This window comes from Mobula hypostoma, chromosome 7, assembly GCF_963921235.1.
Source record: "Mobula hypostoma chromosome 7, sMobHyp1.1, whole genome shotgun sequence".
NCBI classification, from domain to species: domain Eukaryota; kingdom Metazoa; phylum Chordata; class Chondrichthyes; order Myliobatiformes; family Myliobatidae; genus Mobula; species Mobula hypostoma.
In genome coordinates this window covers 22,037,723-22,058,641 of record NC_086103.1, presented here as the reverse complement: position 1 = coordinate 22,058,641, position 20,919 = coordinate 22,037,723, and the positions used below count along the sequence as shown (strand labels likewise).

General features: G+C 41.4%; 1 protein-coding gene across 4 annotated transcripts; it reads right to left on the bottom strand.

The window, feature by feature from the left end:
* On the bottom strand, positions 1–19,695 carry LOC134348868 (platelet-derived growth factor receptor-like protein). 4 transcript variants are annotated; one of them, XM_063052653.1, is made up of 6 exons: positions 19,575–19,695; positions 14,707–14,995; positions 9,264–9,415; positions 6,584–6,877; positions 3,418–3,557; positions 1–1,469 (listed from the first exon to the last, which is right to left on the bottom strand). In XM_063052653.1, exons 2-6 carry the CDS (start codon positions 14,856–14,858, stop codon positions 1,260–1,262), a joined length of 948 nt encoding a protein of 315 aa, XP_062908723.1. In that variant the 5' UTR covers positions 14,859–14,995; positions 19,575–19,695; the 3' UTR covers positions 1–1,259. The 4 variants fall into 4 exon arrangements, with proteins under 4 accessions (XP_062908723.1, XP_062908722.1, XP_062908725.1 ...); XM_063052652.1 differs by lacking the exon at positions 19,575–19,695 and adding an exon at positions 19,017–19,352; XM_063052655.1 differs by lacking the exon at positions 19,575–19,695 and adding an exon at positions 18,948–18,981.
* Between the last annotated feature and the right edge of the window lie 1,224 nt (positions 19,696–20,919).

Genomic DNA, 20,919 nt, shown 5'->3' with positions numbered 1-20,919 from the left:
TAGTGGAATCTGTGCCTAGATGAAATTATAATACTGGCCACAAAAACTGCTTGCTGCCACTGTCATATTAGTCACCACTCAGGCTTTATTGTAAATTTTCATTGAGAATTGTAGTTGCAGGCACAAGTGACATCATTATCTTACCAAGCAGGTATTCATCTCCATAAGGGATGAGGCATAGTCTACTTTTAATATAATTGTCATATAAATGCTCATTGCATAGACCAATGTATAACAACAGATATCAGCTTTGTGCTCCAACATCAAAAAATACAGTGCTTCTGGTTAATTGGGCCATCAGTTAAGTAGGGCAACTGCTTATTTGGGACAACCCTTAAAGAACAAAAACTAATCAAGACAATAGGCCAGATTCCCTTTGTTTATTTGGGACACTATGCCACTTAACTAGGCAGGAGATTGCTGCTCAACTGTTTCTAACTAGCATCAGTCACATGTGCTTGTGTGGCCATTAGACATCCCTAGGGCATGTCTTAGGGCAAACAGTTTTCAAATAGCATCAGTTCCATGTGTTTGTATTCAAAAAATCAGTAATTATTGTCACTGATAGTTGGTGAGAAATAAGCGGTAAGACAATTCAAAACTGTTGTACTCACTGCAGTTTTAGGCATTCAAGCTTGCAAATGCCAGAAACGGCCGGGAGTGAAAATGAAATGATTTCACCACTTCAACAAGATAGGAACTACGAAGAGTTCGAAGGTATCTACAACAATCTTGAACTACAAGGATGTAATTGTTGAAAACATTGCGTAACAAAATTCCATTACCTGCACTAGGTGTCTGTGCTGATTTTGTTCATTTACAGTCAATCAAAAAGTCACAGTAGTGTACGCTGGATGAATTCCTTCATCAATAGCTTTTAGGAACTAATACACGGTTTTATAGTACTGTATTGGTAGTGTTCTAATTTGTTTTGTTTTTCATTTAAATACATACTTTGTTACTCAGTTAAAGGGTAATTTGTCTTTTTTTTATACCCTTTAACTATTTCCATGAAATGTCAGCTAATTGGGGCAGCTGCTTAATTGGGCCAAAATGTTCTAGTCTGATGTGTCCCAATTAACCGGAATCCATGTATAAAGGAAACCTTAAACAAAAAAATACAGCTTCTCTTCTAAGACAGAAATAACAAATGCTCATCTAAATACATGGCAGAGATTTAAAGACGATTGCAGTCGGTTCTCCATTTTGCAAAGTAGTTCTCAGTAACCTGAGGGAAAGTCGTATTCGTGTCTCTCTGCTCAGGCTTGACCTGGGCCTCCCTGTGGAAGTACCTTGACCCGAGTGGAGACTGTGGTCGACCCCTGCAGATTCTGAGCTGTACAAGTGTAGAGCCCATCATCGACAGGGCGGGCCTCATCCACCAGGAGCACGCTTTGGGATGACCGGGCTGTCTTACCACCAGGGAATACTGGGTGCTGGCTCTCCACAGTATAGGTTGGTCTCCCCAGCTGATTACAGCAGAAAGGGATAAAATGAAATGGCAGGCAGAATTTTAAAACATCAATTCCATTTTCAACAACAGAGTAACTTAAGAGTTAAGCAAATTCACGTTTTGTTACTGTTCCACTCTAGATATAAATAACAAGAAAATAAGTCTGCTACCTTGTAAGAAGGACTTGAATTTCTTTGCACACTCAGTTTGTGGAGGCAGCGGGAATTTAAAGTTTATAACAATAATGGGAATATATATTTTAGAACACCAAATAGCATCAATAAGAACAAAAATATTTTCAGATGGTGGTTCTAATATAACTGGTTACCGGGAAAACCACTTTTATATCCTGCATAAATGGGATTTCTTAAAGTGTTCACTGCTTACTGCATTCAGAGAGAAATTTGTAAAAATCCTTATTAAATGTGAGCAAGCAAACTTCAACATTGTTCAGAAACACAATTTCAAATTTTCCTCAGATTAGCCATGTGCTGTCTTGCAGACTGTGGAAGTCAACCATCTTCAGTGATTTTCAGCAGCACACATTGGATTATTATTGACTGACAGCAAACAAGAAAACAATTGTTTTTGCTTTACCATAAGGGAAATATTCCAAACCAATTCACTGAGTTTCCATCAAATAAGCAGACACTGTGTTATGGCATTATCAAAGGGAGCTTAATTTACACAGAAGGTTGCAAGTGCCTAAAACACGTTGCTAAGAGAAGTGGTAGAAGCAGATACAATAGACATTTAGACACACACGTGAACAGGCACAGAGGGCGTGGACTATGTGCAGGCGAATAGGAATAGTTTAGATTGGCATCATGGTTGGCACAGACATGGTGGATCAAGGGCCTGCTCCTGTGCTGTATGTTCAATGTACCTTCCAGTCTCACATTGTTTAATAAGGATTTTTACAAATTTCTCTCTGAATGCAGTAAGCAGTGAACACTTTAACAAATCCCATTTATGCGGGATATAAAAGTGGTTTTCCCGGTAACCAGTTATATGTCCTGAAGTCTTGTATAGGTGTGAGGCCCTGGACTGGAGCATGCCTTATGAGAATAGATTGAGTGAAATCGGCCTTTTCTCCTTGGAGTGACGGAGGATGAGCGGTGACCTGATAGAGGTGTACAAGATGATGAGAGGCATTGATCGTGTGGATAGTCAGAGGCTTTTTCCCAGGGCTGAAATGGCTAGCATGACAGGGCACAGTTTTAAGGTGCTTAGAAGTAGGTACAGAGGAGATATCAGGGGTAAGTTTTTTACTCAGAGTTCATGGAATGGGCTGCTGGTGACGCTAGTGGAGGTGGATACGATAGGGTCTTTTAAGAGACTCCTGGACAGGTATATGGAGCTCAGAAAAATAGAGGGCTATGGGTAACGCTAGGTAATTTCTCAGGTAAGGACATGTTCGGCACAGCTTTGTGGGCCGAAGGACCTGTATTGTGCTGTAGGTTTTCTATGTTTCTAAATGGCATAATGCTTGTCCGAACTGAGAGCTCTATATACTTTTACAATATGGCATCGTTGTTCAGATTGTTTGACCTTCATCTACCTAGGAGTAGATGCAATTCCCATCTTAATCATTTTTTTCTGATTCCCATTCCCAGTGCCTCAATCTCTACACTACTTCACCCTATGGATGTGTTCCCATTAGTCAGTGGTGGGTCAGATAGCAATAATACTCTATGACACTCACCATCACCCTGCTTCTCCCACAGCTTCCTCGCTGCTTTTGAAGCTTCAGGTGTTCTTTCTAAGTTGGTGAAAATTTCTTGGTGACCACCCATTACATAGCCTTCCCTTTAAGTTTTTATCTGCTGATCAATGTCAGCGAGGCAGTGATATCATGAGACATCCTAATTAGATGAGGTCCAAGGCTGAACATTATGCGCAACTCAAGACAGCAAGAGAATTCCTGGGTCAGACTTTGAAGTCCTTGGAGGGCTGAAACTTACCTGCTGGCCAGGGAACTCCCAAGTGAAGTCCACCTCTATGTTAGTTTCTCCAACAACTGTACATGTTAAGTTGAAGTTAGCACCTGCAAGGACAGAGCTAGACGAGGCTTTGATTGTAGTTGATGGAGGTGCAGACGGGTCTGAGAAAATAAATATGTTGTTTGCCCTCAAAGATAGTCTATAGTTCCTATATCAGAATTGTCTTTTGTTTTTTTTTCTCTATAACTTAAATAACATTTCATAATCACTAGGTAAAACTTTGCAATTGAACATAGAACAGAACGTGAAGCGCAAAGAAGTACAGCACAAAAACAAGCCCTTCCACAAATAATGCCTGTGTTGGGAATGACGGCCAAATTAAACTAAATCTCTACTGCCTGCACATGACCAATATCATGTGGCTATCTAAAAGCCTCTTGAGCATCCCTATTGTATCTAAAAGCATTTAAAAATCTTAAAAATATTGAAATCAATGAAAGTAATAAATTTTAAAAATCATTCACAGGGTCTGTCATCTGCTAAGAGCCTTGTTAACTGGACTGAGTGTTAAGAATGCATTTGTTGGTGGATCTAGAAACTACTTGCCGAAGTGTTTCAGCCTCTGGGGAGTGTACATATTCTAGCTCAGGAGACCCAAGATTTGCAGTGAGGTGAAATGACTTGTGCACCCTTACAAATTCCTCCTCCAACACACATACAGTTAATTCTGGATTTCTAACACCAACTTTAACTGCTTCATTAATGGCAGCTCTGTGTCAACTGCTCTGGAATTCTCAGTTAAGTGTCATTGTCATGGTCTTCCTCTCTTTTGATAAATTCTCCTCAAAGCCCAGTTCTTTGAATTAACTCTCCTCAAAGCCCATCTCTTTGAGGTTTTAGTCGTCTCCCCCAACAATTGCTACATGGCAAAGTCAAATTTACTTTGATAGTACTCTGTAAAATACTTGTAACAGTTTACTATGTGAAAGCAAATTGTTCTTGTTTTTTTTTGCAGTATAATTTTTTGCACTCAGTGTTCAGGTGCAAATAATTTCTTTGCTGATTAATTAAGTATTCATATCTGTTCTGTCATATTTTGTGCTTTTTCAGTACTATGAATATACAAGTGGAACTGTTGGATTCAACTCACCCTGGCACCATCTAAACATTTAAAAGCAACAAAAAATTGTCAGAGGAATTCAGCAGGTTGAACAGCATCTTTGGGGAAGTGGGGAGGGAAGGAGCAATTGTCCGTGTTTCAGCAGGGTTCTGACCCATTCACCACCACCACCCCTCCCAACCCCACAGATGCTGTTTGACCTGCTGCATTCATTCAGCAGTGTTTATTGGTCCACATTGCAACCTCTGTAATCTCTTGTGTCTCCGAACCTTAAAAAGACTTACTGGCCTTTTTCTTTTAGTTCTTTCCGGTTCTTGCTTTGTGCCTGCCTGTAAACAGACAAATCTAAGGTTGTATAATTTATACAAACTATTATAATAAATGTACTTTGAATATTCTTTGTTTATGGAGAAAGATGTCTACAAAATATTAGTGATGCTCCTATTTTACTGATGTAATGGGAGAAAGCAGAAGCTTTATTTCTGTCCGTTTTTTTCCTCTTTCTCTTCTTCCTCCTCTCCTCCCCTTTGTGTTTCTCTTTACCTCCCAGGGTTTTTTGCTCATTGATTTCCCAATTTTCCCCTTCAAGAGCCTTGGGGTGTTCAGGTGACATCTACGGATCTTGCGGCTATCATTGTATTGAACGGCACAGAAGGGATATTTTCTCCAGATAGCAGAAAGGTTGGCCAGCATTGGCTGAAGCATCTTGGTTTCAAGCTCAACTGCCAGGGTTCTGTGCTTGATCAAGCTGTGAAGACAATGATCAATGATCACCAAAGCCAACAGCAGCAGACACTCTCTAGTGATACCATACCTACCTAGCAAAGAGCCAGTTTAGAAAACTCTAGTACCCACCTGCAGTAACCTGAAATTATACTGAAGGCACTAATTTTATATTAGCTGTTACAAAAGACTGGAATTGGGAGTATTTGGGGAGTGCCAAACTTCCTTACGCAGAGAGTGGTAGCTGTGTGGAACGAGCTTCCAGCAGAAGTGGTTGAGGCAGGTTCGATATTGTCATTTAAAGTTAAATTGGACAGCTATACAGACAGGAAAGGAATGGAGGGTTATGGGCTAAGTGCAGGTCGGTGGGACTAGGTGAGAGTAAGCGTTCGGCACGGACTAGAAGGGCCGAGATGGCCTGTTTCTGTGCTGTAATTGTTATGTGGTTATAATATAATGGTAAAATTATTATATATATATATATATATATATATATATATATATATATATAGTTTCTTTTGCAAAGGGACATTCAGTAATTGATTTTATGTTTAACATTATATTCAAAAATATAAGCATCTGGGCAAGCACTTGAATCACCAAAGCATTGTAAACTACAGACTAAGTGCTGGTAAATGAGATGTCTATAGATCTTCTTTAGCAAATAGGACTGGCTTAGATGTGAGTTATGTTCCGGCTGGACTTAGTCCTTAAACTGCTGGAGAACAGTGCGGAAAGAACAGGTGCCGCTTTCTCCTGGTAGGGATTAGCTTTTAGTTCCAAGTGCTCCTGCCACGTTTTGTCACCCTGCAACCTTATCCTTCAATCTCTTTGAATTATGGAGGACAGCATGTGTATAAATGTCTCTCTCCAGCAGACTTCATCATGGCTCCAGTATCTCTACTATTTTTTTAATGTTTCTTAACTGTACATATGATTTTTTTGTGTTCTGTCGCTGAGCAGCAGAGAACCATCTGATTGGTCTATCAGAGTTCTCTTTGGGAACTAGTTGACTTGATCAGCATTTCTGATCTGGCTATTGTTCATGATTGCACTTAATAGAAATAAAAATCTTGTCTGGCATGGACCAGTTAAGACAAAGGGCCTGTTCTGAGCTGTATGACTCCATTTTTTTTTTGGGACCACCAAGTCTTGTCTGTACTTATCACATTTTTCTGTTTCTGTGCTGTATGACTTCATGACTCTAGGGATGTACAGGTGGCATAAGGAATTAATTCAGGCAGCTGGAATTAGTATAGCGAGGCACAATAATCTGCACAGTCATGGTGGACAGAAAAGTTTGCTGCTATGCTATACTACTTTGTCACTTTATAGGATACTTACAATTGATAAATATCAGCAGGTACTTTGTAGAACTTTGCATTAGACCCTGATAGCTTGCCACACAGTACAGTGTGCCACCAAACAATGGGAGAGCCTTATGGACAATAAAACCTTTCTTGACATCAAACGTGATTAATCTCCCATCCACTGGAATCACCTCCGGGGGGAACTCTCGGTGTAGAGACACTTTGGCAAGAGGGTTTGTCACTTGGCACGGCAACCGTGTGGGCCTGTCAGTGCGAAGCTGAATAGCTTCATAGTAATCATTCGCTGGTACAAACAATTCACGTGGATCTGCAAAATGAAACATTAGCAATCTGAGTCATTGCAAGCCATGCAAATTCGCAGTGTTTAGACCTGTTTGGGGATTTGGTTCTCATTCAGGCAGTCTATGGACAATATGCTGCTTTTATTTCATTTTATCCAATTCCAGCTCGGATGCTGCTGAGATATCTCAATCATCAGGAGGGCTTTGCAAGCCACTAAAATACTCAGTGAAAGTAAGTCACACAGAATGGCGGAGCAACTTAGCAAGTCAGGTAGCACCTATGGGGGGAAAGAAAACAGTCGATGTTTCAGACAGGGACCTTTCATCAGCTTTGGAAAGGAAGGGGTCAGAAGCCAGAATAAAATCCAGAATGGAATCAAGATGTCCAGCATCTGCAGAATCTCTGACACTGGACACACTTTGATTTGTGGACAAGAACTCAGTTTCCAACATCACTACCCAGTTGCCACTCATCTTCTCAGACTCATGGTACAGGCATGGCACACTGGCAGCTACACGTGACTGTGGGCATCCTGTGAGGGGCAAATGTACGGCTTAATGAGGTTGTGCCAAAGCCAGCTCAGCATACCTGTGTAATTCTCAGGTTAGTTATGTAACTGGCACTCTTTGAGGAGGAGACAAGCAGGAGAAATAAGTTGTACTGGGGAACAGGGCGTAGGTACTACTGCCTGTTTTTATAGTTTTTACTATGGTAAAACTCTGATAATCCATGGGACTTTGATGGTTCCAGACTATTGGCTATTTCAAAGTTCAAAGTAAATTTATTATTAAAGTAATATTCTTCTCTTAATATAGCAATGCATTTTAATTTTATTTCCTTTTTAGATGTTCGACAACAGTATAATTTTTCTAATCCCATGGAGTGCAGGAAACAGGGCCCCAGTGAATTTAATGTGGACTGTGGAAACAGAGACCCAGTAGGTTTAAAGGGAGTGTACGGAACAGGTCCCTGGAGAGTTCGAAGGGAGCACAGCAAACAAAGCCTCAGTGAGTTTAAAGGGAGCATGGACACAAGTGTTGCTAGCAGATCATCAACTTGGCGAAAGATGCCCTTTGGTTTGCCAGTACATCAACAAGCCCATAGACACAGAGGAATGCTGCTAACTGGCAAATTCCAGGCTGCAGGAGTATGTGCTGAGGGACACATTTAAGCTTGGTGCAGCCACCTCAGGGCTCAGGGGGGAAGGACTGATAACTACTGTCACTGGGCTCAGTGAGGAAGTTCCTCAATTATTGTAGTAACCCAGGGGGCTAGATGAATGGCAATTGTGCTATTGGGTTTAAGGAATGCAATAAAAAATACATAATGCAATAACTGTAGATATAAGAATGAAAGGGTATTACACAGTTCATTCTTGTAAACATTATTTTATTATGAATGAGGTTTATTTTGATATATTAGAAAACATATCCCTGTTGAGTTCAATGGGAGCACAGTGAAGTTGAACAGTGCAGAAACATGGCCCTAGTGAGTTTAAAGGGAATGTAGATATAGAGCCCTAATGAGATCAATGTAAGAAAAGAACAGGATCCCAGTGAATTTAAAGGGAACAGGAAATTAAAACCAATGAGACAGATACATACCACCTGAATTTCTAAATATCAGATGCTGAATTTGGTGTTGTCAGTTCTTTTTTAAATATGTGGAGTCAACTAAATTTGCTGAACATTAACATCTGGCATCCAAATGGTGATGACATCAGGGAACTGTCAGGTTAAAAAATTAACGCAGTGCTTTAAGATGAGCACACCAGTACTTGTATGACTACAAAGCACTTCCAGTATATGACAGTTTTGGCAAAATCAAACAAGACTTCAGACTAATGGGAGGTATCTTGTATAAAGGAGGAAGAAAATATACATTTTAGGATTATTACTTTGAGATTAGAATGGAAATCTGACAATTAAACAGTCTCCATACATTTATCAAGGAACAAATTGCATAGATTGCAGCATCTTCTGCAGTTAGAGCATGTAATTATATTAATTTGCCAGCCTGAAATTAATTTCAGTTAGGTTTAAACCTTTCTGCTATATGAATCTTCAAAATCACATTCTAGTGATTGGACCTACTTCTGTAGCTCAAGAGATTCTGCAGATGCTGGAAATGTTGAGCAACACACACACAAAAGGCTGGAGGAACTCAAAGGTCAGGCAGTGTCTATGGTCTTACTTCAATCTCCCTGTCCCTTCCACCTGCCTCCTTGCCTGGTCTCATCTATCACCTGCCAGCTTGTACCCCTTCCTCACCCCCACACCTTCCTTTCCAGTCCTGATGAAGGGTCTCGGCCCGAAACATCAGCTGTTTATTGCCCTCCATATATGCTGCCTAACCCACTGAGCTCTGTTTTTGTGTCTGCTTTAAGGGTCGCATCTAAGTGTGGTCCCCACCAGAGAAGAAGACGTAAGTGCTGCCCGTTTTGGAGTCATCCTTTCTGCAGGTCTCAGAGTCACAGTCCAACGCCCAGCAGCTGTATTCACCCGTATCAGCTCCTGTGCTGTTCGCTACTGTCAGCTGGCTAAATCTTTCCCGATGGCTAATGCTGCAATGTAAAAATCAACATTTAAAATTCAAAAAGCAAGCATTGTTCCATTCATAAATTTATCCAAACCTTCCTTTTATTTGCAGATACAGTATTGTGAAATTTTATTTGTGAACTTTTGCTTTGCACCCATAAATGATATTACTGTAGTATATATAGGGGGGAGTCCAGGACCAGAGGGCACAGCCTCGGACAAAAGGAATGTCCATTTAGTACAGAGATGAGGGGGAATTTCTTTAGCCAGAGAGTGGTGAATCTGTGGAATTCATTGCCACAGACAGATGTGAAGGCCAAGTTATTAAGTATATTTAAGGTGGAGGTTGATAGGTTCTTGATTAGTCAGAGCATGAAATATTATGGGGAGAAGACAGGAGAATGGGATTGAGAGGGATAATAAATCAGGCATGATGAAGTAAACGGAACAGACTCGATTGCTCCTATTCTTATGGTCTTATTTATTATATGTTATATATATGGAAGTTTATATAAGCTCTTTCTAAGGTTAATTAAATAAGCAGTCAAATTTAGAATCTCAATAGGTACATTTAATGCCAGAGAAATGTATATACATCCTGAAATTCTTTTTCTTCGCAAGCATCCATGAAAAACAGAGGAGTGCCCCAAAGAATGAATGACAGTTAAATGTTAGAACCCCAAAGCCCTCCCCAGCTCCCCCGTCCCCGCACAAGCAGCAACAAAGCATCGACCCCCCTCCCCCACCAGCAAAAAAGCATCTGCATTCTCCACCGAGCACTCAAGCACGCAGAAAGCATCAATAAAGACACAAACTTGCAGTACCCCAAAGACTACTCATTCACCTGGTAATTCGACATAACACAGACTCTCTCTCTCTCCCTAATAAGGGGAAAAAAGGTGTCCCCGTTTCACAGCGAGAGGGGAGACATAACAAAACAACTCGCCGATATATGATGAATCTGGACCAAAATGTAAAATTCTGACATTTTTAGAAGCACTTGGCTAAGTACATAGAAAGGAAGGGTTTGGAGGGTTATGAAGTTCAAAACTAGAGGGCACGGATACTAGATAAGAGGGGAGAGATTTAAAAGAGACTCGAGTGGGAAATTCTTAACAGAGAATAGTGAGTAGCTGGAATGAGCTGCCAGAGGAAGTGGTTGAGGCAGGCACAATGGCAACATTTAAGAGGCATCTGATTAGATAAATGGAGGGGAATGGCTTGGAGGGTTACAGGTTGAATGTAGGTAACTGGGACTAGCAGGGAGGATGCTGTGGACAGCATGGGCAAGTAGGGCCAAAGGGCCTGTTTCTGTGCTGTATTACTCTAACTCTAAAGTCAAATTGATTGAACTGTACAGAGGCACACAAAACGTCCATTTTAATCTCTCCTTTTTGCTGTTTTTTTGATAAGACATTAAACTGAGGCTTCTGACTGCCATCTCTAGTAACATTGGTGAGACACTGCACCATTTTGCGGGCAGCGAGCAAAACTATTCTACTAAATATACTTTTTCTGGACTACGATGGTTTCAATCCACAGTCCATAATTTCCCTTTGGCTTTTGTGCTTCTGACCTGGTGTTTTTGTGGTATTCTGATGGATTTCGTGAACTGGATTTTCGAGAATGCAGGTACTGCTACATCAGCCATGGCTGGAGCAGACTTGGTGTCTGATTGAAGCAGCAAAATCTGGGCCCAAAACGAAAAACAAAGTGAAGTTTAGCCGATTTCAGCACCAAACCAGATTAAAAAGATCAAGGCATCAAGGCCAAGGGCAAAGGACAAGTTGGTGTTCAGCTCTCTACATCGGGCTCCTAGATCAGCTGCAGCCCTGAACTGGCTCCATGGCTGTGGACTCACTGTCGGGACTCTGCGGTTCATGTCCACTGTCTTATTTGTTTACTTTTTTAGTGTTTGCACAATTGGTTCTTTTTTTGTCACATTGGGTGTTTGATGGTCTTTGTTGTGTGGGTTTTTTCATGGATTCTATTGCATTTCTTTGTTTTGTGGCTGCCTGTAAGAAAACGAATATCGAATATGTATATGGTACACATAATGTGATATGTACACTACTGTGCAAAAGTCTTAGGCACATAATGAGGCATCCGTTAGTCTTGTGAGACCATGGATCTGCGTCTGGAAAGTGTTCACTCTCCAGGGCGCAGGCCTGGGCAAGGTTGTATGGAAGACCAGCAGTTGCCCATGCTACTAGTCTCCTCTCTCCACGACACCGATGTTGTCCAAGGGAAGGGCAAGGGCCGATACAGCTTGGCACCAGTGTCGTCGCAAAGCAATGTGTGGTTAAGTGCCTTGCTCAAGGACACATCACGCCGCCTCGGCTGGGGCTTGAACTCACGACCTTCAGGACGTTAGTCGAATGCCTTAACCACTTGGTCATGTGCCCACACAATATATATATATATACACATATATACAGTATATATAGCTCAGGTGTCTAGACTTTTGCATAGTACTGCAGTCATTTTATGTACTGCTGCCACGAAAGAAAATATATCATATATGTGGTGATGATAAACCCGATTCTGATATGGACCTCTATTGTGGGCTGAGAGTGAGAAAGGGGCAGGGAGAGGGAAATCATGGATGGAAAAAGGGGAAGGGAGCAGAGAAGAAGTGGGAAGCACCAGAGAGACATTTTGTAATGATCAAACAAACCAATTGTTGTAAACAAATGAGTTTGTCTGGTGTCTCAGGCCCCGGCCTCCGGCACCTCTTCTCTACTAGCTGTCCCACACCCCTCCCACGGCGCTCCATCCTCGCTACTCCCAGCATTCTTTGTTCCTGCCAGATTTACAAACTCACTCTCCGCTCCACGTTGACAAATACAGTGCCGTGCGAAGGTCTTAAGTATCCTAGCTATATATATATTTGCCTAAGACTTCTGCACAGTCTGTACTTTGAACTTTAAACTTTTGAAAAAGCCCCCTCAGCAAAATCTCAGAGAAGATCAGGAGAGTTCTGACCAATATTTAGCCCCTAAATACAGACGATCATGTCTTGTCATGTTCGTGGACTTGGTTGTGCACTAAATTGATTGCTGCATTTCCTATGCACAACTATTGTGTCTACAAAAGTAAGAGATTGTGAAAATGTCTCTCACTAACTTACCTGGCTGTGAAGTACAATTCACTTCAACCCTTTGGGTCAGGGAAGGGAGCTACAACCATTCCTTCTGATCTAATGTAAGCATCAGGTCCAGCTGTTTCATCTTGGATAATCAAAGGATTGTCTAGGGTCACTCACTCCGATTAGCTGAGATACCATTACCCCAGGAATTAATATCTTCTTCTTTGAATTAAGTCCAAGGAAACTCTGAAGAGTACCCTGCAAAATTAAAGTTGGCTGCTGTCTAACACATGTCAGCCTCAAAGGGAAACTAATTCAGCTTCAAAAAAAACTACAATAAACAAGAAGAAGAAAGATAAATCTTCCAAATGTTTCTATGGGAATTCGTACTTCAGAACAATAATCCAAAGAAATAGATTATTACTGAGTACAAAATGTATTCATAACTGCATTCATTTTAAACTAAATCATGATTATATCAGATTGTTTTTAATCAGCTCAGTCAACTGCTATTCCACTTATCTGTTGCTTTATAATATAGAATGTAGGCTTCATAAAGATTGATAAACATTAATTTGTATTTCAGATGAAATATTAAATTGAGATCCCTTCTGATGGATGTGATTAACAAATGTAAAAGCATTGTTCTGAAGGGCAGAGGAATGCTCTAGAATTTCCTGATTCGGAAATGTATCTTATAAATGTAATGTTCTCATTTTCTGTTGTATTTTTAAATTTTTGTTTTTTTTGAGAGAGATTGGCAACAGGCCCTTCTGCCCAACAAGCCCATGCTAGCCAATTACCAATTAACCTTCTAAGCCATGCATCTTTGGAATGTGGGAGAAAACTGGAGCACCTGGAAAAACATGGGGAGAACATACACCCCTTACAGACAGTGATGGAATTGAACTCGTGTCACTGACACTGTAAGAGATTTCCACTAACTGCTAAGCTACTCTGCACTGATTGTGCATGAGGTGTGACCCAAACTGTAATATGGAACAGGGCTAGAATCCCAAGGTTTCAATTTTCCTCCCAGTGCAATTCATCTAAAATTGGTATTATCACAGAAACTTGACCCAAAACATTGGTAATTCTCAGATCAAATTACCGTCAAAATTAGTGTGTTTGGCATTTAAAGAGCCATCCTTTTTAATTTCAGGAAATGCCTTCCTTAGACTGCACTGTTCTATTTTACAAATTGATTAAGTTCAATAAAACATGCAAAATAGACTGAAGAGAAAAAATTTGTCAAAATCATTGTAAAATTATACTCAAAATTGAAATCATCCTCTCTAACTGTACCTAAATAATTACTCACATGTCCTCAACTGAGGAGAGCTATAATGTAGAAGAAATTTCAATGAACAACTTCCATGTACTGTGTATTAGACTTTTAACTGCTTTGTGCATCTGTTACAGATTTGAAGTATATTGCAGTAGATTATGATGAAATTAAGGCTAGAGTAAATTTTATTTCTGTCCAGTGTAGTGGATACTTATTGAGCAATTTATACTAAATGTATTGTGTTCCATCCCCCTTTTTACCTGAGGTGCTTTGGTGTTCAAAGTTTTAAATAAATTATCGAAGTACATATATATCACCATGTACAACCCTGAGATTCATTTTCTTGGAGACAATAACAGTAGAACAAAGAAATACAATAGAATCAATGAAAAACTACACACAACGATAGCCAAACAACTAATGTGCGCAAGAAGGCAAACTGTAAATACAAAAACAACGACAAATAATAAGTAACTAAGTAAAAAAATAAATAATATTGAGAGCATGAGTAGTAGAGTCTTGAACATGAATCCATAGTTTGAAGAGTCCACGCTCATTCAGAAGTCTGATAGGGTAATAAATGTTCCTGAACCTGGTAGTGTGGGACCTGCCTCCTTCCTGATGGCCACAGTGGGAAGACAGCATGGCCTGGATGATGGGAGTCGTTGATGGTGGATGCTGCCTTCTGTGACAGCACTCCATGTAGATGTGCACAATGGTGAGGTGGACATTTCCCGTGATGGACTGTATGATTAGTTGTTGACTCTTGATTTCACTTTGGGAAATACTATGGGTAGCTAAATAACGAAAGGGAATTTTCAGGTGTGATTGTGTGCAACTGGTGAGTCCAGTTAATGTTAGACAAAAGACCCCCACTCACTGATGATTATGGGTGCGCAAATACACAAGGACAAAAAGCATTACAGCAAATGGATAAATACCTGAATCTGCCATCGTTTTCCTCGTCTAGATAAATGGGATAGGTCCAGCTAATGTAGTCGCCCCTGCAGCGTAGCACGAGCGTCTCTCCTGCAGGAATTACCAAAGAATCGGATGGTTTCTGAAACCTGCCTTTCTCCAGTAGTTGGGTCATGATGCCAAACCGTGCGGGTTTCTTAACCGTCACCTTCTTCACTTTCGGCTTGCTCTTGTGCTTTTTGTTGGTCAGTTTACCTTTCTTGTCAGCATTTCGCTTTTTACTTTTGGCAGCTGTTACATCCTGGCATTCCACTAAAAGAAACAACTTCATTACACTCAGCAATACTTAAATATGAACCGATTTATTTAGCTTTGTAATCGTGATTTTTTTTATTGAACTTACGAGTGAAAATGTCTTAAATTCTTGACGTTCAACTTCATTCTGCAATCAACCCACTTGCCATAATCGATGTAAAAATGACATGATAGAAATAGCTATTGGCTAAACCAATCCACTTGATGAATACCAAGTTTCCCCAAACACTCTTGAAATAGTAATATTAACTCCATATGTTCATTCTGTTCATGTTTCTTTAACAACTGCCTTTCGATCGGTCTATCTGTAATGATGAAATGTGCCTGTTACGTATTGCCCGGAACAAGAACGACAGCAAAATGGTGTGATTAAATGACTTTTTAGAAGATTTATGTAGTAACACTACACGCTGGGCAATTTACAGTGAAGCAGCAGCGAACCGGGCCCGCCTAAACAAAACACATGCGCACCGGAAAGCCCGCGCGTAGGAGGCTTAATGGATTCACCGCACTGTCAAACGGCCGCATGTGCATTTGCCACATTCGCGCAATCGATCTGACGCAGTTCTGTGGCCTTATGGCCAACTTTGTCCGTATCGACCATGACGCTTACCAACGCTAGTCCTAACTGTATTTAGTCCGTATAACTTTAATCATTTCCTAATCAACTATCTGCACAAGTACTTTTTATATGTTCCTCTTGCTCATATGTACTTTCCATCTAGATTTTGTTTTCCCCACCGTGAATATAATCATGACTATTCGAATTCGTAATGCCCTTTATCTATTCTAAGTATGAGCATCAAGCTGACGTTTCTCTGATGTATTTTAATAGTCACTTAAATATAATACAAACCAAATGAGAAAGGTAAACAACACATTCAAAGCACCTTAAAAATAGTCTCTCAAAGGAGAACAAAATTTACCAATTACAACACAGATCATATTTTGCTTGTTATAGACAGGTTGCATTTCTCAATGTAACACAAATGATTTGTTTTCAAATATAGAACAGAACAGACAGTACAGGCCCTTTGGCCCATAATACTCTGCCAGCCCTTTAACTTACTCCAAGATCAATCTAACACTTCCCTCCCACACACAGAACTGTAATTAATGTTCATTAACATCATTAGGATGTCTCATCTATGCACAGACTGAGGTACGCATGTACATCCACTGTAATTGTACTGACTGCTGTCATTCGCTATCTACTCACAAATAAATTGGTCATACAGTAGAACAAGAACAGAAAAAAAAATGGTCCAGCAAATCACTTACATCCTGACATGATAAAAATAGCATTTCCTGTCAACCCATTCAAATAATGGAACAAGAACTCTTAATGTGATTTGGCAAGCCATGCTTGAAGTTTCCACTCGAACTCCTAGATGATCAAGGAGATTGCAATAAACGGCACAGCCAAGAAGGGCCAAAGGGCCTGTTTCTGTGTTGTAGTTTCTGTAGTTTCTATGGTAAACTACATTGATGAGCATGGTAATTCTATGTCATGTGCAGAAATTCTCTGGTGACTCAGCAATAGTTGGGTGTATAAAGGGAGGACAGGAGAATGAGTACAGGGCCCTGGTGGAGGACCTTGTTAAATAGTGCAAGCTGGATCATCTGCAGTCAACATCAGTAAGACAAACAAGATGGTGATGGACTTTAGGAAGACTAAGCCTTTACTGCTATCTGTTATTATTGATGGTGAGGACGTAGATGTGGTGAGAATCTACAAGTACGAAGGGAAGCACCTGGATGACTGACTTGAGTGGAGCACCAACACAGAAGTTGAGTACAAGAAGGGCCAGAGCCACCTCTACTTCCTGAGGTCCTTTGGAGTATGCAGGCCTCTTCTTCACATGTTCTACCAGTCTGTTGTCGCCAGCCTAATCTTCTATATGGTGGTGTGCTGGGGCAATGGCATCAACACAGGTGATGCCCCAATAAACTGACTAGCAAGGCTGGCTCTGTTATAGAAGTCGGACTGGACATGCTGGAAGCTGTGGTAGAACAAAGGACTCTACGGAAAATCCTGGCAATTCTGGACAATGTTTCTCACCCTCTGCATACCACCTTGTCTGAACAGAGGAGCACTTTTAGTAATAGACTAAGACAACTGCACTGTTCCAAACAGTGCTAGGTGAAGTCATTCTTACCCTTGGCTATTAGGCTCTATAAAGAGTCGGCCTATAGCTGGGGAAGTGATGACACCCTCCTGTAAGACTGTTTGAGGTAACTTTTTTTTTTATTCTTTCTTGCTTCTCTTCTAATATTTGTATACTTGGATATCTGTGCACTTGTAATGCTACTGTGACACTGTAATTTCCTTTGGGATCAATAAAGTATCTATCTATCTAGTTCTCCAGTTTTCCATAAGCTCAAATGTCTTCCATGCCTAAGATCTTTTGCAGCTTGCTTTAGATGCCTGAAACCCTCCTACATTGAAGAGATCCAACCCACTGTAGTGCTGTTTGGGAACAGTATTCCTTGCAGAGCTTGTACTGATCAGCATCCCACTGAGAACCTCCCTATTCTACAAACTGGGAGAGACCACAAAAAATACAGTAGGTTAACATGGTCAAACTTGCAGAAGGTACTAAAATACATTAGCTTCCCAATGATCTTGCAACATCCAGCAGAACTAGATGTGGACCTTCGCAATTATACAGTACTGTGTCAAGCTCTCAGGAATATATATATATATAGTATGTAGCTAGGGTGCCTAAGACTTTTGCACAGTGCTGTATGAATTGCACTGTACTGCTGTTGCAAAACAAAACAAGCTTCATCACATATGTGAGTGATGATAAAACTGATTCTGATATGGGTCTCTATTGTGGACTGAGAGTGGGAAGGGGATAGAGAGAGGGTAGTCATGATTGGGGAAAGGGGAAGGGAGGGGGAAGCACCAGAGAGACATCCTGTAATGATCAATAAACCAATTGTTTGGAATCAAATGATCTTGCCCGGTGTCTTAGGGCACCCTTGCCAACCCCCGCTCCTGGCACTCCTCCTCTGCCACCGGTCCCACACCCCTCCCGCGACGCTCCGCCCTCACCATTTCCAACATCCTTTGCTCCCGCCAGACTTACAAACTCGTTCTCCGCTCCATGTTAACAAACACGTTACCGTGCGAAATTGTTAAGCACCTTATCTTGCACGGTACTGTATGAGCTATCTATACCCTCAGGTTTAGCGATCTTGAGGAGTTAACAGGATGTGTTGGCATGTTGTAGTCGCGACTGGAAAGTACTGTACCATGTGCGTAATGTTTACCGTCTCGCAGAGACACATCTTTCCATTCAGTGCTCGATGACTGGAGAGCCCTGGACGGCGGGGCCTTTGATGACGGATGCTGCTTTCTTGTGCCAGTGCTCCTCCTGAATGAATTTAATTGTTGGGGAGAGCTTTGCTTCTGATGGACTGGGCTGTATTCATCGCTTTCTGTAGTTTTTTTTTCCCCGTCCTGGGCATTGGTGCTTCCATGCCAGGCCATGATGTAACCGGTTAAAATACTCTCCTCTGTGTGACATGCCGAAAGTAGGCAAACGTTTCAGAAAGTAGAGGCGCTGTCGTGCCTTCTTTGAGACCATACTAACGTGTCGAAATCCCCTGATATGTTAACGCCAAGTTACTTTCTCTCTCCACCCCCGTGCCCCTCACGGGGACTGATTCATGGACCTCCGGCTTCTTCATTTCTCTGAAGGTGATGTTACCGACTCGAGCGGCCGATTGGCCTCTTTCTGCTGTCTACCAGCCTGACATTCAATCAACCCACAAGCTGCAAATAAACAGCGGTCGTGTCCCTCTCAGAGCTGTGGGTCACTGCAAATTCCCCACAGCACTGCGTACAGTAAATTACCTTTATTGCCCCGTTTAAAAAAGAATATGATTTTAACCTCTAATTATTTAATCTTTTGGTTACCAGAGTGTGATTTTAAAGTACCTTGGGGTAGTTATGGGGCTCAAACGTGATCCAGGTTTCTCCATTATAATCCCTTACAAGTTTACTCACCGAATTCCAGCAAAAAAACGCTCAGACAAACCAGCAGGAAAACTAACCCCGGCCTCATTGTGGAAATTTTGTTTAAAAATAAACGAGGAAGCTTTTTGCACTTCGCAGCCAGCGAAAGAAATGCCGTCTCAAACAGGAACGAATTTGACACCAACTTCGTTGTTTCGTGGTCTCTCGCAGCGGAGAACCTGCCTCTCCCCGAGCGGAATCAAGGAGTCAACTATTTCTCGTCTAACAAAGTACCCTCACAGACCTAACCCTGATGAAGCTGCCAGTCGAGAAGACAAACTCAATGGAATCTATTCAACAGAATTCAGCTCTCAATAAATATCCACATTCCTGCCATATTTCCCTTTCCGCCGTTACTTACCCTTCCTAAATCTGATTTAACACGTCGAAACCCCAACATGAATCCACCTTATAATATGCATTTTTTACCCTCGTAGCCACAGAGGTCAATAATAAACTTGACCTCTTACAGTTCACCGTCGAATTCTATCCTTAAAACCACCTTAAAACCAGAATCGTAGCAAATATTTCTGAAAAGAGATCCCCCACCTGCAAGGTGTTTTTAAGCCTGCACTCTGTACTGACCCACACAAAATGCTGGAGGAACTCGGCAGAACCAGGCGAACAGGGTAAACAGCCGGTATTTCGGGCCGAGACCCTTCATTAATAGTTGACGCCTTTATTCCGCTTGGGGAGAGGCAAATTTCCACGGCACCGCAGGTCTCTGCTGCGGGAGTTGCCGAAACCACGAGTTGGTGTCAAATTCGCCCCAGTCTGGGTCGGCATTTCTTTCGCAGGCTGCAAAGTGGAAACCTTGTTTTCTCCATTTGTTTTATACTCTTTGTAGTGCAGTCATTTCTGCAAGGTAGGCAATGTAGCGCACAACTTGAATTCCTGCAGGTGACTACAGAGGAATTTATGGATATTAAAATGCAAACATTAAAACAGAAAGATAACTGGAAGATGCAAACAGCAGGAATTCTGCAGATGCTGGAAATTCAAGCAACACACATAAAAGTTGCTGGTGAACGCAGCAGGCCAGGCAGAATCTCTAGGGAGAGGTGCAGTCCACGTTTCAGTCCTGACGAAGGGTCTCGACCTGAAACGTCGACTGCACCTCTTCCTAGAGATGCTGCCTGGCCTGCTGCATTCACCAGCAACTTTTATGTGTGTTGCTTGATAACTGGAAGATTGCTGGTTTATTTTGAAAATATTATAGTTATGTAAATTAACACGGCAGCAAAATAGTCTTTACATCCAAACATATATTTTAAAAATCCTTCAGTTTTGAAAACGCAAACACGAGGAAATCAGATGCTGGAAATTCAAGCAACACACATCAAAGTTGCTGGTGAACGCAGCAGGCCAGGCAGCATCTCTAGGAAGAGGTACAGTTGACGTTTCCGGCCAAGACCCTTTGTCAGGACTAACTGAAAGAAGAGATAGAAAGAGATTTGAAAGTGGGAGGGGGAGGGGGAGATACAAAATGATAGGAGAAGACAGGAGGGGGAGGGTTGGAGCTAAGAGCTGGAAAGCTGATTGTCAAAAGGGATACAAGGCTGGAGAAGGGAGAGGATCATGGGACGGGGAAGCCTAAGGAGAAAGAAAGGGGGAGGGGAGCCCAGAGGATGGAGAGCAGGCAAGGAGTTATAGTGAGCAGGACAGAGGGAGAAAAAAAAGGGGAAAATAAATAAATAAATAAGGGATGGGGTACAAAGGAGAGGAGGGGCATTAACAGAAGTTAGAGAAGTCAATGTTCATGCCATCAGGTTGGAGGCTACCCAGATGGAATATAAGGTGTTGTTCCTCCAACCTGAGTGTGGCTTCATCTTTACAGTAGAGGAGACCGTGGATAGACATGACAGAATGGGAATGGGATGTGGAATTAAAATGT